Source organism: Hyperolius riggenbachi, chromosome 10 (assembly GCF_040937935.1).
Source record: "Hyperolius riggenbachi isolate aHypRig1 chromosome 10, aHypRig1.pri, whole genome shotgun sequence".
In the NCBI taxonomy this organism is placed as follows: domain Eukaryota; kingdom Metazoa; phylum Chordata; class Amphibia; order Anura; family Hyperoliidae; genus Hyperolius; species Hyperolius riggenbachi.
Window position 1 is genome coordinate 223,972,949 of NC_090655.1, and position 27,444 is coordinate 224,000,392.

The following is a 27,444-nucleotide window of genomic DNA, read 5'->3' on the forward strand; positions in this document are numbered from 1 at the left end:
AATAACACAGTGTGCAGTGAATATTAATGAGCCATGTGGCTAGGAACAATAGCTGACTCCTGCAGTGTACTCTGCCCCGAGATTTATCAGTGCTTCGCGCTGGACTGATTAGAAAGCTGCTGTAACGTCTCATTAGCAGCCGAGGGGAGGGCCCCAGAATGCTTTGCAGTTTACTATGCGGCTTGCGTCCTTATGGGTCTATAACAGCCTTTAAGATAAGCACACATCAAAGGTAACTGAGATTTTTATCTTCACTAATGGCTTTCTGGCTTCCTTCTAAACTGTTTAACACAGGAGAATAGAGGTTTAAATTAGCTTCTGCAGCCTGACAGTTACTCTTTAAGAATAAAGCAGATGATAATGATTATTTTTTATTTATTGTTTAATATACAAAAATATATAAATATTCCTGAACACATAATTCCAAATAAATTGTGAGCCCTTCTGAGGGTCAGTAATGTGACTCATTCAATATACTTCACAAAGAACCTGAGAAAAAAAGGTATCAGCACTATATAAATGCATAATAATAATGGTGATGATTATTATTATTGTTGTTAATATTATTATTATGTAATTATTCTACACTAACCTCTTCCACAGCTGTTTTTTACAGAGCACATCATAATACCAGTAACTCTCCCACACAGGAGCTCACGCTCTAAACCTCCATAGTCATAGTCTAATGTCCCTATCATACTGTAAGGCCAAATTTGAGGGAGGGGGTCAGTTAACTTATCAGTATGTGAGTGGGATGTGGGAGAATCAGGATTGCCTGAAGGAAGCCCACTCGCCCTTCGAGAGAACATACAAAGTCCACGTGAAAAGTGTCCTCCTGGCTTTAATCCTAGGACTCTATTGCTACACAGTATGGGCTTGATTCACAAAAGCGTGATAACTGATAGCACAGCCATGCTATGCAGGTACCACGCGATCTGACGCGCACCAAGATCTAAAGGTTTATGCTCTGAACTTAATATAATAAAACTAAACTAATAGTCTATCCACCATCCCTGTCCACCTCTTTGCTTGATATTACAATAAATGTTAACAACACGTCTATAACTTCAGTTCCCAAAGCACAGTGCTTAGAGGTAATATTTGATTCTTCTCTCTCATTTATTCCTCACATTAACTCCCTAACCAGCTCCTGCTATCTCCAACTCAAAAACATAGCACGTATCCGACCTTTTCTCTCTCATGACACAACCAAAATGTTAGTACATGCTCTTATTATATCTCGATTGGACTATTGCAATATATTGCTTGGTGGACTTCCAAGTAACCGACTAGCACCGCTCAATTCTGTACTGAACTCTGCTGCTCGACTCATTCATCTCTCCTCTCGCTCTTCCTCTGCTGACCCTCTCTGTCAAGCTCTTCACTGGCTACCAATTAACCAGAGGATTCAGTTCAAACTCTTAACCCTAACCTACAGAGCTCTCCACAATCTCTCTCCCCTGTACATCTCCTCACTAGTCTCCAGATACCAACCCAACCGCAATCTCAGATCTGCACACGAGCTTCTTCTATCCTCTTCTACAATTACCTCCTCACATCCACGTGTACAAGACTTCTCATGTGCCGCACCCCTCCTATGGAATGCCCTTCCACTGCACATCTGCCACTCTCCCACCTTTGAAATCTTTAAACGCTCTCTCAAAACCCACCTTTTCCGACAAGCATATTCTCTAGCGTAGGCCATGCACCCACTAAATAACCTATTTACGCACTGCCTGTATATATACTGTATACTTCCCCCACCTCTTGTTTCCACCCCATTCCTTTAGATTGTAAGCTTGCAAGGGCAGGGCTCTCACCCTTTTGTGTCATGGAATGTTATTAATTTAATTGCTTGCACTCTGTTAGACTTTTATACATTTTAGTCATTTATTTATTGTATTTATAAAGCGCCAACATATTACGCACGGCCGTGCTATCAGTTATCACGCTTTTGTGGATCAAGCCCTGTGATTGCCATCCACTTCTCAGTTTTTTTAGGCACTGTGCTCCATATGCAATTAACGTTTTCTCCTGAGATCTCTCCTAGGAGATACATTTTTCATCTTGTATTTAAAATCATTTTTCAGCACTTTGCAATTGGAAAAAGTACTAAAAGGTAGGTGAAAAAGTACTATAAAAATTATTTTGAGTATTTTCTTTCTTGTTGGTGGTTTAACCTTCCTGGCGGTAAGCCCAAGCTGGGCTCGGGCTATGCTGCGCAGGAAGATTTCTCAGGCCCGGCTGGGCCGATTTGCATAATTTACTACCCGCCGTGCCGCCCCGACCCCATGCGCTGCCTGGCCAATCAGTGCCAGGCAGCGCTGAGGGGTGGATCGGGACTCCCTCTGAAGTCACGACGCCGGTGACATCATCCCGCCCGTCACCATGGCGACGGGGGAAGCCCTAATGGAAATCCTGTTCAGAACGGGTTTTCCAGAAAGGCTTGATCGCCGGAGCCGATCGAAGAGGGTGGGGGGATGCCGCTGCACAGCGCTAGGCTAGCTACATGATTTAAAAAAAACAAAAAACAGTGCTGCGCTGCCCCCTGGCGGTTTTAATTGACCGCCAGGGAAGTTAAAAGGTATTGTATTTAGGAGAAAACCCAAATGATAAAGTTAATAGCGCATGCGCCTATATCTGCTATTTTGTGTACGTTTTTATAAAGAGAAAATGTTGTTTTACTGTTGCTGTAAAGAGGTCGTGGACATTACATTAAAGAGACTCCGTAACAAAAATTGCATCCTGTTTTTTATCATCCTACAAGTTCCAAAAGCTATTCTAATGTGTTCTGGCTAACTGCAGCACTTTCTGCTATCACAGTCTCTGTAATAAATCAATGTATCTTTCCCCTGTCAGACTTGTCGGCCTGTGTCTGGAAGGCTGCCAAGATCTTCAGTGTTGTGGTTCTGCTATGAACTCCCCCTTCCAGGCCCCTCTATGCACACTGCCTGTGTATTATTTAGATTAGGGCAGCTTCTCTCTTCTCTCTTATCTTTTACAAGCTGGATAAATCGTCCTCTGAGCTGGCTGGGCTTTCACATACTGATGAATTACAGACAAGGGCAAAGCTGAAAAGAGCAGCCTGAAACTTCAGTGCATGAGAACTGCAGGGGGAAAGAAACACACAAATGATCTCGAGATTCAAAAGGAAGGGTGTATACAGCCTGCTTGTGTATGGATGTATTTTCTATGTGTGGACATACTGTACATCAACCTACTTCCTGTTTTGGTGGCCATTTTGTTTGTTTATAAACAAACTTTTTAAAACTGTTTTTAACCACTTTTAATGCGGCGAGGAGCGGCGAAATTGTGACAGAGGGTAATAGGAGATGTCCCCTAACGCACTGGTATGTTTACTTTCGTGCGATTTTAACAATACAGATTCTCTTTGGTGGCTGATACCGGTAATTGTCCTATTGTTGTCTGTGAAGTCATCTTATGTTTACTACACAACAGTAAAACAAGAACCTTATTTTTAGAGCTGGTCAGTGAAACTAGCAGGTGCAACATCATATTATCATCTGTAATAATAAATAATTTCCCTATAAAAAATATTAACAAAATTAAATAAAACACTGTTTTTAGTACCAAGCCTAAGGAAGAGCTAAAACGAGAGTTAAATTAAATCGCTATATGTTCCCTTCAAGTAGCATGAACATCAAGAAAGGCCAGCACAATCTGCATGACATCTCTGGTGGGCCAGAAGCTCAGACTTCTGGGTAAAACACTGGCCACACTGATAACATGGAAAAAGCTCTTCACCTCTGTGAATACTCTGATGTATCACAAAGGCCTTGTGGGTAAAATATTTCCCACACTCTGAACACACGACAATCTTTTCATCTCTGTGAATCCTCCGATGACGGATAAGGTTTGACTTCTGGGTGAAACTTTTCTTGCACTCAGAACAGGGGAACGGCTTCTCTCCTGTATGTGTGCGTTGATGGTCAATCAGGCTGGACTTGCGTGAGAAACTCTTCCCACAGTCTGGGCAAGTAAGAGGCTTTTCCCCTGTGTGGAGCATCAGGTGACGGAGAAGATGGGCCTTCTGGCTGAAGCACTTCCCACAGTCAGAGCATGTGAATGGCTTCTCACCCAAGTGGAGCTTTTGGTGTTTGACGAGAACAGAATGGTTGGTGTAACACTTGCCACACTCGGAACATCTGTAGGGTCTCTCTCCAGTGTGAACTCTCTTGTGCTTAATAAACTCTGATTTTTTGAAAAAATACTTTCCGCATTCTAGACAGGTAAAAGTTTTTTTCTCCATGTGAATGGTGTGGTGGAGCAGCAGACCATCTTCATTTTCAGAGCGTTCATTAAAATCAGAGGCATCCACAGATTCATTTATACCTTGATGGCCTGAAAAGATAGTTTATTTACATAATGGGAATTACTCCAGAATTACCTCAAGTGTTTTTATCACGTTTATAGGACACCTTACCAGAACACCACCTAAGCAAACATACATATTGTGGAGATATATTGAGGTGCTGATGATATTAAGGATAACAGGAACATATTCTTTCATTTTTTTCTGCCAGAAGGGAGCAGGTTACCTTGAGTTGCTTGGGGCAAGGAAATGGGTGATTGTCTTGACCATATCAGGTGCTTTGAGTCTGTATGCAGTTCCTCTGAGAGTGCTAATGGGATTATCTGCCTGACTGTTTGAACTCAGGAGACGGCCTATTGTCTCAATACACAAAGCCACAGGACCAGAGTCTGGAGACTAACACAGGAACGTTTGAAATGTACATGACAGGCTATTAGAAATGGGTGAAGTCCTGTTGATACCATTTTTTACCTGTGGAAATTAAATCATTAGTGGAGGTGCTATAGTACCCTTTTCATGTATGTGGATCTCTGGAAATCCCATTTATGTCTGAGAACTGAGACAGGAAAAAGCCGTAATCAAGTTTTCACCTGGAGTTGAAAGGCTCACTTCACAATCTTTGATGTATGGACTTTTACCTGGAAATGGAATATGTCTGAGATTTAATTAAAACCTAGTTCCTCCCCTCCCCAAGGAAGTTGCAGCCTACAGGCGTAGCTCAGAGTATAAAAAGCAGAGGCGGATGCCTAGTGACTGTCTTCTCTCGGAGGTAGCGAATAGCTAGGGAGGATCGCGACTCCTGGTCGAAACGGCGTCCTCCCGTCAAACAACGTTCTAACCTAAGCTGGTAACGTTCTTTTTTCCCCCGTTTATTTTTACGCAAATATCCGTGTGTGTTATCTTTGTAACTTTTATCTTGTAACATTTTTACTTTGTTTTTTGTAATCTTTTTGTATATATTAAGTTCTGCACTGTTCTATGTTTTTCTGGAATATTAAATTATTATTTAATAAGCTTGACTTCTGCTGTACTAAACTAACACTCATAGCCTAGAAGAGACTGAAGTGTAACCGTGTATAAGTTCATGCCTAATTGTACGCTTGAGCAACACTACCGTATGAAATTGTAATTGCATTGTGTGTGGGGGCGTTTGTCATACGTTGGCCTAAGCGCGCAGCTGACCCAACGTACGAACAACGCCAGTGCGAGTAGCGACAGCAGAGTGGCTAACAGTATCGTTCGGAACGACTGTTAGTGGGTCTTTGCTTCACGACAGTGTAAGATTGCAACTGTGTGTGTGTGTGGGTGCGTGGCGTTCCCGTATTTGGCCTAAGCGCAAAGCTGACCCAAATACGAAAACGCAGATTGCGTATTGAGCACTCGATAGCTGAGTGAACGTGTCTAGCAACGCTAGTGGTGGCAGTGGGAAGTGTTTGAGGGGTTCCAGCCTTGTTTGTAGCTTAAATAAGGCTGTTCCCCGCTTAATCTGGTCAAACCCGCAGTCGGGAACCGTATACGCAGGCGTGCCGCGGGCCGGTTCCTGACATAATTGGCTGGCAGTGGTGGCATCGTTTAGTACATTAGTACGCAGTTTAGCTCGCTATTCTGAGTACTAAAGGCTGGAAGCTTGCTAGAAGCAACTAGCCTACAGAAGTCTACTCAGTGCAGAATCTATATACGTTTTTTTTTGTTCAAAGATACACACTTGGTATTTGCTTTCCCTTCCCCCCTTTTTTCTTTTTATTTTTTGCAACACGATGGCTCAGAAAGCATCCAGCTATGCAAGGCAAAACAAAGAGATACTACTCAACCTGTGTGAGCACAAAGGCATCGAGACGGTGAGCGGCCAGACTAAGGAGCAGTTAGTTCGTGCGCTCGAGGAGTATGATGAGGCAGAGCGAGCCCGTGCTTCAACGTCAGCTGATGCAGCTCACGACACGCCAGAGGAGGAATCGCTCCCACCACAGAATGCGAGTGGAGACGATGTCCTGGACGATCCACCAAGCAGGGAGATGCCATCTCTGGAAGCTGATCTACAGCTACTGAACTCGGCTGATCCTGAACTGCGCCTAAAGCTGATCCTACTGCACCGACAGGCAGAGGAGGGAAGAGCTGAACGGCGACGCCAGGCCGAGAGTGAAAGACGCCAGGCCGAGAGTGAAAGACGCCAGGCCGAGAGGGACAGACTCCGGGCAGAGGAGGGAAGAGCTGAACGGCAACACCAGCTGGAGCTGGCTAAACTTCAGCAGCAGAACCGGTCTGCTGGACCCGCAGAACGCGAAGGTGAGCGAGTCCACAGAATCCCCCTGGATAAGTTCCCCGCTATGGACAAGGACTCTGACATAGACACTTTCCTACAGGGGTTTGAAAGGACTTGTCGGCAGTATGGGGTGCCCCGTGAGCAGTGGGCAAGATACCTCACACCAGGGCTGAGAGGCAAGGCCCTGGAGGCGTTTGTGAGTCTCCCCCAGGAGGAAGAAACAGACTTTGAGGCAATTAAGAAAGCCATCATTGCACGATACCACCTCACGCCAGAGGTGTATCGAAAACGTTTCAGGACAGTGCAGCGAGGTCCTAATGACAGCTACCTGGATCATGCTTGCAACCTGCGCACTGCCTTCCAGCAGTGGCTAAAAGGACTGTCAGTTAAAACCTTGGATGCCCTGCAGGAGCTGATGATAAAAGACCAGTTCCTACACACCTGTCCTGTTGAGGTCCGGCTGTTTGTGCTGGATCGAGAACCAAAGACAGTGGATGAGGCTGCGGAAATGGCCGATGCCTACACCGCCCATAGAGCACCTGAGTCCCGGAGGACTACTACGCCCAGCTGGAGAGGAGAACAGATTGCTAAACCTGTTTCACCCAGCACCCATAGGAGGCAAGCACCGCTGTCTCCTGGATTCAAGCAACCTGACACTCGGAAATGCTTTGTATGTGACAGGGTGGGTCATATCAGCACGACTTGCCCAGAGAGGAAAAGGGAGGCCCCAAAATCCAGTGAGGCCTCAAACGCCAGTGAAGTCCCAACGGCTTTGTGTGCTACCAGGAATGCCACTGGCTATGCAGAGAATCTGCAGCTTGTCACGGTTGGGGGTACAGTTGCCACTGGGCTGAGAGACACTGGAGCAGAAGTGACTCTCATACATCCAAAGCTTGTGAACCCAGAGCAGTACCTACCTGGGAAAATGATTGCTGTCAGAGGAATTGGAGGTGTCACCCCAGCCATACCCACCGCCTTGGTCCACCTGGATTGGGGGGCCGGCAGTGGACTGAAAGAAGTTGGGGTAACTGACAAAATCCCCACCAACGTTTTGCTGGGTACTGACCTGGGACGGTTAGTGGCCCGGTATGAGCCGACTCCAAACCCCGTGGAGCCTGCATCCCCAGCAGAAGTTCAGGACTCTTGCAAGGTACTGTCTGATAATGCTGTGCAAATGGGGAGTGCTGGTGAGGCCCCAGGGGCTATGGACTGTGTGCTAGGAGCCCGCCCTAGTGAGTCTCCAGTGCCTAGGCCTGGAGTGGGACATGTTGATACAAAGAATGCAGAAATTGATAATGTCATTTATGACGCACGGACTATCGAGGCGATCGATGCAAGAACTGTTGATGCTACTTGTGAAGTGCTGAGTAGCAATGTGTGTAGAGATACAGATAATGTTGATGTTTTATGTGGTGTCCCAAATGACAATATATGTAGGGCTGATAATGCTGTGTGTCAGGTGGACACTCCGTCGGCTGCAGGAGTAACCAGCCGGGCTCGCTGGGCTGCAGCAGATGGATTGCCCACTGAAGGGGCAGACGGCACCAGGCCAGATCTTTCCCCTTCAGATGTTTTTAAGACCAAATGTGATGTGATTCATGATGTGTATAATGTGAGCACTCCCTCAGCTGCAGTGGTAACCCGCAGCGCTAGCGGGTCTACAGCAGAGGGACTGTCCACCGAAGTGGCAAATGTTGCTGGGTCAGCCACATCCAATTCGGAACCTGGCCCGGAGGGCCCAGGAGCCTCTCCGTCTGCAGCCTTCCTGGAATGTGTGACAGGCAGCACTGAGCTCTCTGGGGCTGTTCGATTTGACAGCAGCCTGGAAGAGCTCAGGGGGCTAGCCAGCAGGTCACCAGCTGGGAGGGGCGGGCTGAGAGGGTCCTGGGAAGTTATTCCCTCTGAGCTGTCCGAAGTGGAGGAGGCAGACCGGCAGATAATCGTTCCCCAAAGGGACCGAGAGATAGGTCCTGCCACTATAGAGAGAGTGTGTGTAGCGACTGTGGGGACCCTTCCCCAGCTGCAGCACTGTCTTTATGGTCACGAATTCACGGTCGTCACTGACCCGCATTCCCCTGGTTGGTTACGTCAGGTTGCCAAGGGCAACGACACATTGCAGCAACCTGACCTAGCTTTCCAGTCGTGTAGCTGGGAGCTAACTGACAGGTGGGGAACCCTCCTGAGGATGCTAAAGGGTTACCCCACCCGGCCAGGCCGTCAATGTAGGCTTTGGCAGGATGATTCTTTAGAATCACCTGCCAGCGCTATCGGGAAGGGGAGCAATCATGGGAATGCTGATGGGCTGTCCCGTCAAGCAGAACCAACAGTGTAGGTGCAGGCAAGATGATCTGGGAAGATCGTCTGCCTTGCACCAAGTTAACGGCGGAGGTGTGGAGATATATTGAGGTGCTGATGATATTAAGGATAACAGGAACATATTCTTTCATTTTTTTCTGCCAGAAGGGAGCAGGTTACCTTGAGTTGCTTGGGGCAAGGAAATGGGTGATTGTCTTGACCATATCAGGTGCTTTGAGTCTGTATGCAGTTCCTCTGAGAGTGCTAATGGGATTATCTGCCTGACTGTTTGAACTCAGGAGACGGCCTATTGTCTCAATACACAAAGCCAGAGGACCAGAGTCTGGAGACTAACACAGGAACGTTTGAAATGTACATGACAGGCTATTAGAAATGGGTGAAGTCCTGTTGATACCATTTTTTACCTGTGGAAATTAAATCATTAGTGGAGGTGCTATAGTACCCTTTTCATGTATGTGGATCTCTGGAAATCCCATTTATGTCTGAGAACTGAGACAGGAAAAAGCCGTAATCAAGTTTTCACCTGGAGTTGAAAGGCTCACTTCACAATCTTTGATGTATGGACTTTTACCTGGAAATGGAATATGTCTGAGATTTAATTAAAACCTAGTTCCTCCCCTCCCCAAGGAAGTTGCAGCCTACAGGCGTAGCTCAGAGTATAAAAAGCAGAGGCGGATGCCTAGTGACTGTCTTCTCTCGGAGGTAGCGAATAGCTAGGGAGGATCGCGACTCCTGGTCGAAACGGCGTCCTCCCGTCAAACAACGTTCTAACCTAAGCTGGTAACGTTCTTTTTTCCCCCGTTTATTTTTACGCAAATATCCGTGTGTGTTATCTTTGTAACTTTTATCTTGTAACATTTTTACTTTGTTTTTTGTAATCTTTTTGTATATATTAAGTTCTGCACTGTTCTATGTTTTTCTGGAATATTAAATTATTATTTAATAAGCTTGACTTCTGCTGTACTAAACTAACACTCATAGCCTAGAAGAGACTGAAGTGTAACTGTGTATAAGTTCATGCCTAATTGTACGCTTGAGCAACACTACCGTATGAAATTGTAATTGCATTGTGTGTGGGGGCGTTTGTCATACATTGGCCTAAGCGCGCAGCTGACCCAACGTACGAACAACGCCAGTGCGAGTAGCGACAGCAGAGTGGCTAACAGTATCGTTCGGAACGACTGTTAGTGGGTCTTTGCTTCACGACAGTGTAAGATTGCAACTGTGTGTGTGTGTGGGTGCGTGGCGTTCCCGTATTTGGCCTAAGCGCAAAGCTGACCCAAATACGAAAACGCAGATTGCGTATTGAGCACTCGATAGCTGAGTGAACGTGTCTAGCAACGCTAGTGGTGGCAGTGGGAAGTGTTTGAGGGGTTCCAGCCTTGTTTGTAGCTTAAATAAGGCTGTTCCCCGCTTAATCTGGTCAAACCCGCAGTCGGGAACCGTATACGCAGGCGTGCCGCGGGCCGGTTCCTGACACATATGACTGCATTATTTAGTCCCTCATGATTCTGTCCGCCTTCTCTTTTCATCTTGTAGTGGTCGCGACCCGCTGAGGCATGTCTGAAAGCCGGCATTGCCGTGTTCAAATTGGCGCCAACCCCTTCAAGTAATTCCTGGTCACCGCTCCCTCTTGGAAGCATTGGGGTTGACCGTTCAAAAACAATTAGCGGCCGCTATGCACGCTCCTTGAAGCATAGTGTGCCTTACTTAGTTACGCTATTTTAGATAGCGGCCGCTGATGTGAAGTATTGCGACTGTGATACTTCATTAGCATGGCTGCTACGTTAACATATTTACTATGTAGTAACTATCACATAAGGCACATTACGCTGCAAGGAGCGAGAGTAGCATCCACTAATTGTTTTTTAATGAGCGCAGCTATTGCATCAGCAGCGCTCATTGTTGAATCAACTCTGCTGTGTGCTGTTTAATTTGCACAAGAGCGAGAGACACACAGTGGGCAGCAAGGAGGTGTGTAAGAGACAAGCAATGGGCAGGATCTGGAGTGCATAGCGCCAGAAAGACTGCCTCTTCCTGTTGCTAAGTTTGACTTTTTGGGGAAAGTCAATCTTTTCTAGAGGCTATTACAGAGACTGGTGGAGTGGAACAGATGGAACTGAGCACACAGATGTATGCACCCTTCTTACAAACATACCTCTGTGCTTAATGACAGATTTTGGACTAGTCCATCTCATCATGGGGGATTATCGTGGGGGAAAGTTATAAATCTCTAGAATGAGTAAACCTTTCAATGACCAAAACAAGAGTACAACAACACCCAGACTAGGGTATGGCTATCGCTATTAAAGGGGCACTACAGCAAAATGTAGGCTACTGGGATAACCCTAGAAGAAAGTTTCTAATAGTAAGAGAAACACATTTTAGGTAGTTTATCTGGTTACAAATGCCAGCTAGATAAGATAATTTATAGCACTTCTTACAGATCCTGGCCCTCTTTTAGAGAGAGTGACATTATTCACTGTTTAGCTCAGATGTAACAGCTATTTCTATACTCTGTGTGTGACATAAACGCCTGTTCTGTATGGCTGGCTCGTCAGCAGCAAGTACAGATAACTTACGTAAATAATCAAGCAACTTTCTGTTTATTCACCTAAGATATTCATACTACTTGCTGCTGACGAGCCGGCCTACAGTACAGACTTTTATCTCAAACATGGAGAGGAGAGAAATAGCTGTTACAGGCAGCTGAACAGAGAAAGACTACGATTATCTCTAAATGATGCCAGGATCTATGAGAGGTGCTATAAATTATCCTATCCAGCCGGCATTTGTAACCAAAAACACTACCTAATATGTGTTTCTCTTACAAAGGTTATTCCAGTAGCCATAATTTTGCTATAGTGCCCCTTTAATCATGTCATCTACCTGCCCATTACTAGATGTGTATTTTTACCCTTTTTTTTTACCTGTGCTGATAGCTGGAGAAATGTCCCCTTTTACTACAAACACTTCCTCCTCCTCTTCTTTCACAGCAACCTGACATACGTAGATGTTCTCTTCAGTCACTTCCTCAGTTTTAGTCTCGATCAGATCTGTCTAATTACAACAAATGATAAAATAAAACTGGCTTTTATACTTTTTTAAAGTGAAACATAAAAAGAGACAGATTTATAAGCTTTGCACAGTTTTCCTGTAGATCATACAACATGGAGACAATTTGGCATTTGGTGAGACCCTCAGTTCCACCTACCTGATGATGGTGGGGGATGGTGTGATCTTTCTGTGTACAATCCCAGGAATAAAGTGGTCCTTTACATCTCTCTGGTGGGTTTCTGTTACCAGATCCAACTATAGGAAACACACACACTGACTGAATACTTATTTCTTGGTGTTAATCAGATGGGGAGGAACCTAGGATGGGCCCACCATAATTCTCTCTCCTTCGCAAGAAAAAGTTTCCTCTTACCCGATGAGGTCAGTGGTGACTGATCCAACATGACATCCTTGTAGAGATCCTTGTGTCGTTCTAAATACTGCCACTCTTCCGTGGAGAAATAGACTGTGACATCCTGACACCTTATAGGAACCTGACACACACACAAAATGATACTGTCACCATCCAGATGCCTCCCTTTTTGTTACTCGATAACATCTCATAATTCCCAGCACTGCTTACCTCTCTTGTCAGCAGCTCAATCACCTTGTTGGTAGCATCTAAGATTTTCTTACTGTTTCTCCTGGTTTTCAGGGAGTGCGGTGGGGGCAGCATGAAAGTCACATAGTCCCCAGACTTAATTTCAGAAAAATTCTGTATTAAAATAACATGAGCGTTATTATGTTACACTCTCAGAATATTTCTGAGCTCTCCAGCTTGGTCTGTGTCTTATTAATAAAGGACATAATGAGTGATGTTATCCAACAAGCAGGCCCGGATTTACTTCACAGAAGCCTATAGGCACAGATGTCCTGTCACCGAGACTTTGCCCTCCACGAACCTACATACCTCCACCAAACCACACCACAAGGGTGCTGGGTGTCCCAGCTGTCACCTCTCCCTTAGTTTGCTTGCCCATCATAGGTAGCTACAGGTGCCCCTTAGTATTAGGTAGTCAGAAGTACTCGCGGTATTAAGTAGCTAGAGGTGTCCCTTATTATTAGGTAGCCAGAAATACCCTCAGTATTAAGTAGCTAGAGGTGCCCCTGACTGAAGGGAGATCTTGTCTGTGGAATCCCGAGAGCCAGGTGAGTAACCTCTCATTTATGCTCTCATCAGGACTTTGCATAAGGAAGGAAGGAGGAAGGCCCTCAGGATGGGTAGTGAGCCGCCTTCCCATCATCAGGTGCCTGTAGGCAAGTGCTTAGAGTGCCTTATGGTAAATCCGGCTCTGCCAACAACCCTACAATCCTCCTCACCTTTCGGTACAGGTCTGTGTTTTATTAACAGAGATAAGAGTGATGTCATGTGACCCTCCCAGAATCCTCCTTACCTCTCCAGTTAGAAGGTAGATGATCTCCAGGGTGAGGTTTAAAAGTCTTTCATTCAGGTAATTCTGGTCATCGTCCATCGTCATTAAGGCAATCATATAATGTTTCTATGGTTTCTTTTGTTCAGATGTTGAGGGCGAAGAAAGTAAACGAGAATGAGACAGACAAGGAGATTATTTTTTATTTGACTGAAATTATTATTCAATAGCACATCACCATGCAGGCATAGTCCCTTTACATGTATAAAAAAATAGAATCCTAGCTTTGTAAAATACAACAAGAAAGACAGGATAACAACAATAATAATAATAATAATCACAGCAAGGATAGTGAATTTGTATACAATTATATACACAACAGTGTTTAATCAATTCCCAAAACATAGATGTCACTCTTTTAAATAATATATAAATCCTAATATTATCCATGTGTCAGCCTGAAAATAAAATAGTTACCTGCTGCCAATAACAGTGATGTCTTCCACACTCCCTCTCTCACCTAGGAAGCTGTGATAGGGTAAAGCAGAGCACTTCCTGTCTTTGGAACACAAGGAAGTACCAGTCAGAATGCAGAGACAGGAAGTTCCGGGTCAGAGGTAAAGCAGAGAGAAACAGAAGGGACATAATTGTGACTGGTAGTGATACAGGTAATGATATTTTATTTATTTTTGCATTTTGTATACTAAAAAAAAAAAAAATTCTCTGGTTATAGTGCAAATTACTGTTATACAATATAATAAATGAATTAGTATATACTAAAATATTGTGAAATAATATAATCTGACTGTTAAATGTGGACCTATTTATTAGAGGTCTTTGTCCCTCTATTCTGTTATTCTCTTAAAAAATATATTTCTTTCTATTGTTATACATATTGCCGTACTTTAGTTAATATGCTATTTGAAAAAAAAAACAATAAAAATGTGTGTGTGTGTGTGTGTATATATATATATATATATATCATATTACATATTTTTAATGTAATGTACAAAATTGTTTTATTATATTGGTTTTCTAAGGAAATACAATTCCAATACTTTGGTACTAGTTAAAATTCGTACGGCTCTGTTTATTTTTTAAGACATATATGATAATGCTGTTTTACATTATTATAGGTACCGTGTCTTTTTGTATATGAATAAAGTAGCATCACTCATTTTTTAAATAGACTCACTAGTACTAACTTCCAAAGTTATTGAAAAATAAAACAAACTTTTATTGAAAACTTTTCTAATTATTGAACACTAAATTATTGAATTATAATTGAAAATGATTGAATTAGCTGCTCTGCTGAGGCTGATTAGATTCCTGAGCTGACACAACTGAGAGATCAAGTTACAGTTGTGATTGGTCACAGATGAGGGGGGATTAGGCCCGGTTCACACTTGCGGTTTTGCAAAAACCGCACCGGATGTCCGGATCGGACCTGAACCGTACGGTTCCTGTCCGGATCCGGTCCGGTTGCATACGGTTTCCGTGCGGTATGAACACGGTTGCGGTCCGGATCCGGATTCTTAAAGAGATAACAACCTGTATAAAAACAAAAAAAAATGTTGGGGTCTGGGAGGTCAGCAGAAGGGGGACCTGTGGAATCAGGCCCTCCGCTGTTTAGCACTCACCTCCACCTCCAACATGCTGCCAACATCTCCAGCTCGTGCTGCTCCACTCCAAAATGGTTGCCCATGTGTCCCCGATACAATATCGCCGCAACAATCCTCATAGGAAGTGGGGTAGAACATCCGGATTTTTTGCCAGTGTGTTGTGCGCTCTCCGGTTCTCATTGGTTTCCATTGGCCGGATGGTGCAGTCCGGCTCCGCCCCGGATACGGCTGCCGGAGGAGCCGGACCAAAAAATAGCGCATGTTGGAACGGACACCGGAGTCCGGATCCGGTCCGGCTCCGGTCCGGACGAAACGGACACATGTGAACCCTGGCATAGACTTACATTGCTATGCCGTGCGTCCGTTTCGTCCGGCCAGCATGCGGTGCGGCTCCGGCACGGCTATTCCGGATAGCCACCGCTAATGTGAACCGGGCCTTAGACAGGCTAAACTCTCTAAATACACACAGGGTGGATTTCTTTCCTTGTGTGCTGTGCAAGAGTTCAGGTCCACTTTAAAAAAGATCTAGACACCCTCACTATGGCCTCATGTAACCAAAGAAAGGGTTGCAAACGCTTGCCACCTAACACTGAATTCTAAGAATACTAGGCAAGGATCACAGGATCACTTATGTTCTCTAATGATCACTCAGGCCTAGTGCACACCGAGCGGTTTAGGTAGCGTTTTTAGAACCGCTTGCGGATGTGGAAACGCTTGGGTAATGTATTTCAATGGGCTGGTGCACACCAGAGCGGTAAATGTTTTGCAGAAACGCATACTCCCGGGCTGCAGCATTTTTTGGATTTCTGAGGCGTTTCTGCCTCCAATGTTAAGTAAAGTATAGGAAAAATACAAAACGCTTGATAAAACGCCAGATCAGAGCGGTTTTCCAGGCGTTTTTGTTACAGTAGCTGTTCAGTAACAGCTTAACTGTAACAATATTATTATTATTTTTTATTGTATTTATATAGCGCCAACATATTACGCAGCGCTGCACAATAGATAAAAGGGTTAACATACAAGGTAGGACATACAGGAAACTCACAACAAAACAAGATCATGCAAATGATTTGATAATACAGTGTCATAGGTCAAAATAGAGATTGTTCTAGTCCACAAGAGGGGTGATTGTCAGTAAGATTGCATAATCAAGCTGGAAACACTAAGGGAGATGGCCCTGCCAGAGGCTTACAATCTAAAGGGTGGGGGTGGAGACAATAGGTGTATCTGTTGCGAGGGTGTCTAACAGAACATATTATGGTGCTGGTGTAGGGGGGTATGCGAGCATGAAAGGGTGAGTCTTGAGAGCTTGTGTGAAGGTATTAAAGGTGGGGGCGAGTCCGGTGGCTGGAGGGAGCGAGTTCCAGAGAGCAGCTTATTGCGGGTGGGCCTGGCATTCCAGAGGCCACAGGAAACACGGAGCGAATGCCTAGGGGTAGGATGGATAGGAATAAGGTTATGCCAAGGGGGTGTGTGGGTAGAGTTTGGGGGGGGGGGGGGAGGGAAGGGAGGTGCATGGGGCTTGAGGGCCAAAAGAGAGTCTAAGGACAAAAGGGGAGAGGGTGCGGGGAAACAGAAGGGGGACAAGGTGTAGAAGGAGGTGGAGGTAGAGCATGTGGTGATGGGGGAGAGCGAGCTGGGGAGGGAGATAGCTTGGAAATGGTGGAGGGGTAAGGGAGTGAATAGGAGGGAACATTTTGTACTGATGGGATAAGGTAGGATGGGGTGTGGAGAGTGGAAGCATACACAGGGGGCAGCAGTTAGACCAAGATGAGATAAATGTCACCAATGATGTGGCTGAAGGGGTTCAGCAAAGTTGCATCAGTAATCAATCTGGTACGGAGTAGTCCACAGGAGATCAGCAGTGAAGTTGGCAGAACATCAATGATGGCAAAAAAAAAAATATCTGTAATCTGCTACACAAAAACGCTACCAAAAATGCTTCACTTTAAAGAGACTCCGTAACAAAAATTGCATCCTGTTTTTTATCATCCTACAAGTTCCAAAAGCTATTCTAATCTGTTCTGGCTTACTGCAGCACTTTATACTATCACTGTCTCTGTAATAAATCAATGTATCTTTCCCCTGTCAGACTTGTCGGCCTGTGTCTGGAAGGCTGCCAAGTTCTTCAGTGTTGTGGTTCTGCTATGAACTCCCCCTTCCCGGCCCCTCTCTGCACACTGCCTGTGTGTTATTTAGGATTAGAGCAGCTTCTCTCTTCTCTCTTATCTTTTACAAGCTGGATAAATCGTCCTCTGAGCTGGCTGGGCTTTCACATACTGAGGAATTACAAACAAGGGCAAAGCTGTTTGCAGGAAGAAAAGAGCAGCCTGAAACTTCAGTGCATGAGAACAGGGGAAAAAACACACAAATGATCTTTTGAGATTCAAAAAGAATGCTGTATACAGCCTGCTTGTGTATGGATGTATTTTTCTATGTGTGGACATACTGTATATCAACCTACTTCCTGTTTTGGTGGCCATTTTGTTTGTTTATAAACAAACTTTTTAAAACTGTTTTTAACCACTTTTAATGCGGGGAGGAGCGGCGAAATTGTGTCAGAGGGTAATAGGAGATGTCCCCTAACGCACTGGTATGTTTACTTTTGAGCGATTTTAACAATACAGATTCTCTTTAAGTAAAAAACGCTACCGCAAAACACTAGCAAAACGCTTAATAATAAGAAAAAACGCTTTAAAATCCGCTAGCGTTTTGCGGATCTGCTAGCGGTTTTTGGTGTGCACAAGGCCTTACTCTGGAAAACCTTAGTACACCAAGTCAATGGTTCTTAGTAATGTATCTGAAATGCATACATTTTACTATCTTGCCAATTCAGCTTTTCATGATTATTTATCAAACCTCTGGACAGTGATGTAACTAAGGAGCTTGGGGCCCCAGTGTGAGTGTTACATGGGGCCCCAAGCACTCTATTGATATGGAGCCCCAAAACTTACCAAGGACAGCTGCAGTGTCAGAGAGGTGTAGTTAGAGTAAGGAGACAGTTTGTTAAGGATTACCACTATGCAATGCACCAATGAAAAGCTAACAAGATGGATGAAGGAGGTAGGAGGGCCCCCAGTGGGCACCTCTAGTCCGCTTAACGGTACTTTGTGGCCAGACCCTGAATTACATCTCCCTCCGAGCTGCGAGGGGGAATAGTATTTAAAGTGACACTGTGACACGAAAATAAACTTATGATATAATGAATTGTATGTGTAGCAGGATAATTAATAGAACATTAGCAGCAAAGAAAAGTCTCATATTTTTTTTATTTTCAGTTATATAGCTTTTTTTTATGACATTCCATCATTCTGTCATATTTGCAGTTTACAATCCACACTCTGCATTTTAAACTATAAAAAAAAATCCGGGCCTACTTATCATAAAATTTAAATGTATATCAACATTACATAGATAGACAGAAAACCAGGGCCATCACACTGTGGGAGGGAATTCACCACAATACCAGATACACAAGACATCCCTAATGCACAATTTGAGAAAAGGTAAAGATTTCTTGTGGGAAAGGGGGTATCGGCTACTGACTGGGGTGAAGTCCAATTCTGGTTTAAAGTTCCTCTTTAAAGGACCACAATTGTGAAAAAAGTAGGCAGTTAAAATCTGACAGAACCGGGCCAGTCCATCTCCTCATGGGGGATTCTCAGGGTTTTCTTTGTTTTCAACAGCATTTCCTGAACAGCGGTTGCTATGTCTAACTGAAAAAAATAGTGTGCAAGTGAGTAGGGAGGCTGGCTGGTATCTTACTATTTTGACAGTTAAACTGCTGTTTAGGAAATGCAGTTGAAAACAAAGAAAGCCCTGAGCATCCCCCATGAGGAGATGGACTGGCCCAAAAACTGTCGGTTCTGTCAGATTTTAATTGCCTACTTTTTTCGCAATAGTGGCCCTTTAAAAATAATTTCTGTAAAACCCATTAGAATCTACAAAGCAGTATAATAATGTGATTTTTTTCCTCCTTCCCAACAGATTTATTGGAGTCTATAGAAACATACAGAAGGTCCCACAATATGTAAAGGATTAAGACAATGTTCTTACAAAAATTCCACCGCATGGATTGTCACCTATAGCAGAGCAAGACACGACTCGTAGTCTGCAGGACACTACTGAAGAAATGGTTTTATGTGATTCTCCAGCTCCTTGCTTATCAAATAAGAAAGTACTTAACACATCTGAGGAACAACATCCACTAGACTCTGAATATCACTATCCTATAAGGATATATGCAACTGATTTCTACTCACATCAAAAATGAGTCCTGCCTTTGTGAAAAAGGGCATTTTGATAACTTCATGTCCACACAACGTAGGCAGTTTCCATCTAGTCATACCACAGATAAACCTTTTTCAGCTGAAGAACCTTTCCCGGATCTAGGCAACTCTACACTAATGGATAATTTATGTTTAGCTACTCATATTAAAAAGGAACCGCTGTCATGTGACACAAACCGTGACATGACCACAGTTAACACACAACATTTAGAGGCCTACATCAAGGAGGAGCATCTCTCTTCTTCTGAGGTTTTTACAACCCCAGATAATACTTGGAACCCATCAACCCCTGTTAAGGAGGAACTGGAGTCATGTGATCCTGATATTTACAAAATTATAATAGATGCACCACATTTAGACCATTGTGATGAGGGAGAACCCATCTCACACGAAGATAATGGTTTACCACCCACCGACATTGATGATACACTTGCAGATCATACGTATTTTATTCCTCTCCATATTAAGGAGGAGCAGTGTTCATCTGAAGATGAAAACAGTCCTCGTACAGAGAAATTTCTGCTTGCTTTTGATAAACCTAGTGGACACAGTCAACAGGTCTCGATGGTGAATGCTCAATACACCTGTCCTGAATGTGGGAAGTGTTTTCGGCACAAGTCATGGCTGATCATTCACCAGAGGATTCACTCTGGGAGGCGGCCCTTCTCTTGCTCTGATTGTGGTAAGACTTTCACCAGTGTCTCCGGCCGTAACAGGCATGAAAGGATCCACCGGGGGGACAAGCCATTCTCTTGCCCAGAGTGTGGTAGACGTTTCATGTCAAACTCCAACCTCATTATCCATCAGAGGGTACATACGGGAGAAAAACCCTTTTCCTGCTCTGATTGTGGTAAATCCTTCAAATGCAACTCTGATCTCTATTTACACCAGCGGACCCACACTGGGAATAAACTTTTTTGCTGCCCTGAATGTGGGAAGACCTTTACCAGCAAGTCCCATTTTGTAGTCCACCTCCGAACTCACACTGGTGAAAAACCTTATACGTGTTCAGAGTGTGGAAAACATTTTATCAGCAACGCAAAGCGCAACAGCCATCAGAAGGTCCACAATAGTGACAAGGTGCTACCCTGTACCGAATGTTCCAAAACTTTCATCAGCCAAGCCCATCTAGCAGCCCATGAGAAAATCCACAGGGGGGAGTCACCGTTTTGCTGCTCAGAGTGCGGCAAGTGCTTCAACAACAGTTCCAATCTCGTGAAGCACCACAGGATTCACACTGGTGAGCGACCGTATCCCTGTGGTGACTGTGGGAAGAGCTTCATAAGTAAGTCAGAAGTGGTCACCCATCAGAGGACCCACACGGGGGAGGAGCCTTTTTCCTGCTCTGAGTGTGAGAAGTCTTTCAAGAGCAAACCCGGCCTCGTGAAGCACTTGCGCATTCACACGGGCGAGAAACCTTACGCCTGCTGTGAGTGCAACAAACGTTTCCGCTGCTACTCAAACTACTCCCAGCATCTGCGCAGTCATACGGGAGAGAAGCCTTATTTCTGTTCAGCCTGTGGGAAGAGCTTCAGCAGCAGTTCCCATCTTGCGACCCACCAGAAAGTTCATAATGGGGACAAGCTGTGTTCTTGCCTTTAGTGCGGAGAATGTTACAGCACCATTGCCAAACTTCACAGACACCACCAAAGCCACCAAAGCTAGATCTAACTAGATGGTGCTCCACTACACAAGAGAACAGGGGCAGTGTGACAATAGACATGTCCATTCCATCTCTTTGGCTCCAAATTTTTAGCTATACAAGAAAACTTAAAGAGAAACTCCAACCTAGAATTGAACTTTATCCCAATCAGTAGCTGATACCCCCTTTTATATGAGAAATATAATGCTTTTCACAAACAGACCATCAGGGGGCGCTGTATGACTGATTTTGTGCTGAAACCCCTCCCACAAGAAGCTCTGGGACCGCGGTACTCTGGGCAAACTGCCACAATGTAAGAAGGTTCACAGACAGGAAATAGCTGTTTACAGCTGTCTCTAACAGCCAAAACAGCTAGGAGCAGCTACATAACCTGCCCACAGTAAAAATGTCACCATGTAATAAATGTCAGAATGTAAATCGGGGAGAGGAAAGATTTTACAATGAGCAAACACTGACATTTATACATAATTATGGTAAAAAATGAAGCACTTTTTTACTACATTATTTTCACTGGAGTTCCTCTTTAAGGTGTAACCATCGGGCATAAAATCAAAAATGAATTCTTTATTTTTATCTGGTAAACAAGTAATAAGGATGCTAACCAGGCAATGCAAAAGTTAAAAACTACTCTTATTTTCCTTCTCCATAAAACATCATTCCCCAGTTTCCCTGGCTTTTATTTGGTACACCTGCCACACAAAGGAAGTTGCAGGGCATGCTGGGTTTTCGTTTTTCCCCTCAGACTTACCAAATGCAGCCTGATTGGCTGAAGCCTCTTTCCCTCCTGTTTTCCCCTCCCACACCTCTGTTGCTCTCTGATTGGCCAATATTTCTCAATGCACTTTTTACTGCAGAGCTGGGTGGGAGTGTTTGAGGAAGTATGGCTGACAGCTCCACTTTCAGGGACATCACCCACTCAACTATTGGGCCAATCAAAGTGCTTGGATCATGTCCATGAAAGCCACTAAACCCGCCGCGGCTAAGGCCGAGCTCATTAGCAAGTGGTGTGAGGTAGTTAGCAGCGAACACTACGCTGCACTACCGCACATAGCATGCGCATAACTCACGCTCCTGTCATTAAACTGCACTGCTAAAGCAGGACAGCTTAATGAATCAACCCCATTGACCTCAAAACTACACCCTGGAGAACAAACAACAAATAAAATATTGGCACCATACATTGTACTAAGGAAATATTTTAAACGTTGCAATAACTGGGACAAATGGGCAAATAAAATGTGTGGCTTTTATCCACAGTAGAATATTTTATTTCAAAACTGTAATGATCGAAAACTGAGAAATAATTCTATTTTTTCTTATTATTACCACCATTAAAATGCAGTTAGAATAAAAAAATTCTTAGCAAAAAGTACCACTCAAAGAAAGCCTAATTGGTGGCAAAAAAAACCCCAAGATATAGATTGTTTTGTTGTGATAAGTAGTAATAAAGTTATTGGCGAATGAATAGCTAAAGCACTGAAAGTTAAAAATTGCTCTGTGTTTTAAGGGGAAAAACCCTTGGAGGTGAAGTGGTTAAAGGACCACTATTGTGAAAACTGTAAAACCGTACATGTAAACGCATACAACTAAGAAGTACATTTTCCCAGAGTAAAATGAGCTACAAGTTATTATTCTCAGATGTTGCTGTCACTTACAGTAGTTAGTAGAAATCCGACAGGTTTTGGACTAACCCCATTCGCCCTACCTCTCAAGCCCGCTATCTGGGTGTCACCCTGGACTCCGCTCTCTCCTTCACTCCCCACATCCAAAACCTCACAAAGTCCTGCAAATTCCACCTTCGTAACATCTGTAAGATTCGCCCTTTCCTGACCTCTGCCACCACCAAATCCATGCCCTCATAATTTCCCGCCTCGACTACTGCAATGCCCTTCCGTCTGGTCTCCCTATGACCCGAATAGCCCCACTGCTGTCCATCATGAATGCGGCAGCCAGAATTATCCACTCCTCCCATCGCTCCACCAGGGCGGCTCCCCTCCGTGAATCCCTCCACTGGCTTCCTATCCAGTCCAGAATCAGATTCAAGATATTGTGTCTGACCTACAAATCCGTCCACAAAACCTGTCCAACCTACATTTCTGATCTTACTCAGAGATACACACCAAGCCGCTCACTCCGCTCCTCCAATGAACTTCGCCTGATCGTCCCCCGCATCACCCATTCCCATGCACGCCTCCAAGACTTCTCAAGAGCCGCTCCAACACTATGGAACTCCCTACCTCCACTCATTAGGGCAGCCCCCTCCTTCAACACCTTCAAGAAGGCCCTCAAAACTCACCTTTTCACCCTGGCCTACCACCCCTCACAATTGCTCTAAACCCACAGCTGAACTCTGGTCCTCTACCTCTCGTGTCCCTACCTCTCCCTCTAGATTGTAAGCCTTTGGGCAGGGTCCTCCTCCTTTTGTGTCCTATCTGATCATGCACCTCCATTACTGTGAACCCATGCTATGCATTTGAGTGAACCTAACTTGCCTAATCTCCATGCTCCCATCTAGTGAGTGACTAAGCATTACCTTGTACTCATACTGTGCTGTGTGATCTGGTTTTCTTGTATTCCTGTATTGTCATATTGCTGTATGTCACCCCTAAATATTGTCTGTAACCTAAATTAATGTCCAGCGCTGCGTAATATGTTGGCGCTTTATAAATACAATAAATAATAATAATAATAACCAATTTCCTCATGAGGGATTCCTAGGGTCTTCTGTATTTCAAAAGCACTTAGTGATTGGCAATTGCAGGTAGGAGAGGCTGCCGACATCTTTGTATAGATCTCTTCCAGGGATTACTTTTGTAAAAAATAAACAAAATGCTAAAAATCCCCGTGAGGAGATGGGTTAGTCACCTGTCAGATTTCTACTACCTACTGTAGTTAAAAAATAACAGTAATATACTCTCTTGACATACATATTAAAAAAAAGTTCAGTCCCTAAGATAACTATTTATGTATTTTTTTTTCCATTGTCATTTTTTTGTTTAATGTAAAAAAATGTATTTGGGCCCTATGGGAGAGTGTTGGAGGGAAGGAGTTACTTTTAAATGTAAGTGTGGGTCTTTTTATTAAAATACCGTATTTTTCGGGCTATAAGATGCTCTGGACTATAAGACACACCTAGGATTAGAGGACAAAATCCAGGAAAAAAATATATATACTAAACCTGGTGTGTCTATGGTCAGGGGCGTCGTGTAGACCTTTTCCTCAAAAAAACGACCTCGATCTGCATGGAGGTTGGGGCATTTGTACCACAGCGACACTGCCTGCTCTCTTCAGAGGAATGATGTATGGGAGAGCGGCCTGTGTGCGTGTACCAGATTGCTGCAGACCGTTGAAGCTGGCATGACACGGTTGCTAAGGCAGAGCTGTGGGCATGGAGGCTCACTCTGACACAGGTGGTTGTTGGAATATACTTGCTCTTACCAGAAATCCCTGCACACGTTGGAGCTGGTGTAACGAGGTTGCTAGGTAACGCCACCGCGATATGTGAACCACAGCCCAGGTAGTGCTGACCTGGCTGCATCTCCTGATGATTGATACCAGCTCCGTGTCCCTCACACACGCTGCCTCATCCAGCCTAACCATAACGTACAGCGGATCCGGGTAATACCTTCACTGGATAGCGTATAGACACACGGCGGGTGCAGCGTGCCCAATTGCTGAGCCATCATGTGTCAATGTCCAATCGAGTGAGAGGCAGTGCAGGAGGCTGCTGATAGGCGCTGATGGATTTGAGGGCGGGACCATGGTCATTGGAGCCAATCAATGCACTCGTTCAATAGCACTTAGTGCACTTATTGGCTCTCGTGTTCCCACCGGAGAGACCATCACTTATCAAATATCACTGTGTGTGTCTCCTATATGATATATTTAACTGACATTTTTTATCGTAACAACCAACGACTTATACAGGAAAATCATGACGATTAACAAGGTTGCCCAAACTTTCGCATCCCACTGTACCTGCCAGCACTAAAGATGTCGCCGCCTGTCTTAAATTTCAAAATGTAAATAAGGGTGAGGAAATATTTTACAATGGGCAAACACTAACTAAATAATTTATAAATAAATATTGTCAAAAAAATAAGTAATGTTATTCATTATGTTGTTTTCACTACAGTTTCTCTTTACCGGTTAAGATTGCTGAGTGTCTATAAACTGGCACAGCAGATATTTTTACAGCAGTGTGTAGTGTGTGTGTACAGATGTCTGACAAGGAGAAGGTATGTGTAAAATAGACATGGATCTAAAATGGGGGTAAGGAAAATGCAGATAGTAGAAAATTGGTAATTATACTGATATTCTACTACCCCCCTCTGTATTCTCACACTAGCCCTCCTTTATCTATAACTAACACTAACCTCTCCCCACCTACTCCTAACACCAAACATTTCCCTATATATACTAAAAATAAGCTTTACGTGAGCAATAAAATCACTTTAAAGGGATCCTGAGCAGAGGTACAAAAGGAAATCTGGACTTACCTGTGGCCTCCTCCAGCCCCATATAGCCTGCGAGGTTCTTCAGTGTCCCCTCCATGGTCCCCCTGGCGGCTCCATAAACCTGTCGAGTTTGGCTGAAGTTGCATATGCTCGGCCCGTCCAGGCATCCAGCATGTCATTGCGCCTGTAAGGGTCCTGTGCATGCGAGGTTTGGTCTTTCAAGTACCACACATGCGCAGGACCCTTACGTTAGCCGAAGTTGCACACCTATCATAGCCGGCAGCTGGACCATGGAGAAGACCCAGATGACACCGTGGGACTTCGCGGGCCATAGGGATGGAGGGGGGCTGGAGAAAGCAGTGCTTGGCATGCATTTAAGATGATCTGTAAGGAAAAAAATCAGCCCCTGAGGGGTACTTACCTCTGGAGGGGGAAGCCTCTGGATCCTAATGAGGCTTCCCCCGTCTTCTTCCACCCCTCCGTTCCGGCACTGTCAGCCACTGAAAATCTGTCGGTGGTGCTGGGCTCCAGGTTCATAATAATGCTTTGAGAGCCTCGAACAGGCACAATAGCGGCTTTCATATAGCACATGGAGGAACAACTGTGCACCTGTCTCTTTAAGCGCTTTTATTTAAGTCCTTCAGCCAAAAATCATACAGTGTTGACATAAAAGAAAGGTACATCAAACCTGGATTGAAGACAATGTAGAGGTGTACAGGGGAAAGGTGACCAGGGGATGAACAGGACGGCACTACAGCCGTTTCACGCCAATCCGGCGCTTGCTCACGTGCGTGTGTCCCAAAGACATGTGTTCGTAATTTGTGCTCTGCACTGCCTGTACTTGCTGCACGTCTCTTTGCTTGAGTTGTGAAGCCATCAGAGGTGTATATGAACGAGGTGAATACCCTTACCATGCAGGGCGCGGAGATCTTCGAATAAGGCCCACCCTTTAAAGTATCAGCTGAGTGCCGGGTGAACCAGTCCGGCTTTTGTTTTGCTCAGGTGGAAATAGTGATAGTGGTTTCCCATCATGAATCACTCCAGAATATGCAAATCAGCTCTTTATGCCCCTGGCCTTTATGCCTTGGCTTTTAGGGGCATAAAAAGATGATTTACCTTTAAGAGTGATGCATCATGGGAAACCACAGTTGTTCAATTAAAGCTGAATTATCCCAAATACCTTCTGTTTTAAGAAGACAAAATTATATTCAGCCTTGTTTTGCTTTAGGATGGCTTTGCAGGTCTCTTTAAAGTGAGTCTGAAGCCCCCCCCCCAACCCCCCCCCCCCCCCCCCCCCCCAAAAAAAACCTATACTTACCTATAGAGAGGGGAGTCTCTGGGTCCTATAGAGCCTTTCCGTTCCTCCTACGGTCCCTTCGTTCTAGCTCTGTGTTCCCTCTCAACGGCTGTATGCCGATGTGGGACACCTTGGAAGTCTTCGGGATCCTAAATGCTCCTGAAGATGGGTCGCTCCATACTGTGCATGCGCGGGCACACATTCTCGTACATGTGCAGTATGGAGCCGTCTGTCTTCAGGAGGACTCGGGCTCTCGAAGACTTCTGAAGCCTCCCACAGTGGGGGATTTGAACAGTGTAGTCAATGCTGGAATGAGGTGACAGTGTGAGAAACAGGAAGGCTCTATAGGACTCGGAGCCTTCCCTCTTCTTAGCTGTTTTTTTTCTCTATTTGGCTTCAAACTCTTTAAGTCTTCTTTCTTTCCTCGTGGTTCTGTGTCACCATGATCTGTTCTTTGCCTATATATGCCTAACACTAACCCCACTTTTACAGCAGCTGTTGTGTCTCCTGTAATGAATCTCTCAGTCAGCCTATTCTGCTCGCCTGTGTTTACAAAGCAAACTAGACATGACAGTGCAGTTCTGCATACATCATTTTAGGCAGAGGAGAAAAAAAAGAGAGGAAATGACATCAGGATTGGCTTCAGTCATAGGCAGTAAAGATGGAAAATGCCTGCAACAGTTTTCTCTTTATTTATGATATAAAATTCTCTAAAATCAAAATGTGGACAGCACAATACATCTGTTATGTAAGCAGAACATGTATTTATCTACTTATATA

General features: G+C 44.5%; 2 protein-coding genes across 2 annotated transcripts; one reads left to right on the top strand and one right to left on the bottom strand.

Annotated features, from left to right (window-relative positions):
- Window positions 1-415: 415 nt before the first annotated feature.
- LOC137534623 (oocyte zinc finger protein XlCOF8.4-like) lies at window positions 416-13,886 on the bottom strand. The gene is made up of 7 exons (XM_068256214.1): window positions 13,814-13,886; window positions 13,361-13,474; window positions 12,550-12,681; window positions 12,340-12,460; window positions 12,124-12,221; window positions 11,840-11,969; window positions 416-4,362 (listed from the first exon to the last, which is right to left on the bottom strand). Exons 2-7 carry the CDS (start codon window positions 13,454-13,456, stop codon window positions 3,662-3,664), a joined length of 1,278 nt encoding a protein of 425 aa, XP_068112315.1. The 5' UTR covers window positions 13,457-13,474; window positions 13,814-13,886; the 3' UTR covers window positions 416-3,661.
- Window positions 13,886-25,012, top strand: LOC137534621 (zinc finger protein ZFP2-like). The gene is made up of 2 exons (XM_068256212.1): window positions 13,886-14,004; window positions 18,946-25,012. Exon 2 carries the CDS (start codon window positions 19,200-19,202, stop codon window positions 20,847-20,849), a length of 1,650 nt encoding a protein of 549 aa, XP_068112313.1. The 5' UTR covers window positions 13,886-14,004; window positions 18,946-19,199; the 3' UTR covers window positions 20,850-25,012.
- The last annotated feature ends 2,432 nt before the right edge of the window (window positions 25,013-27,444 follow it).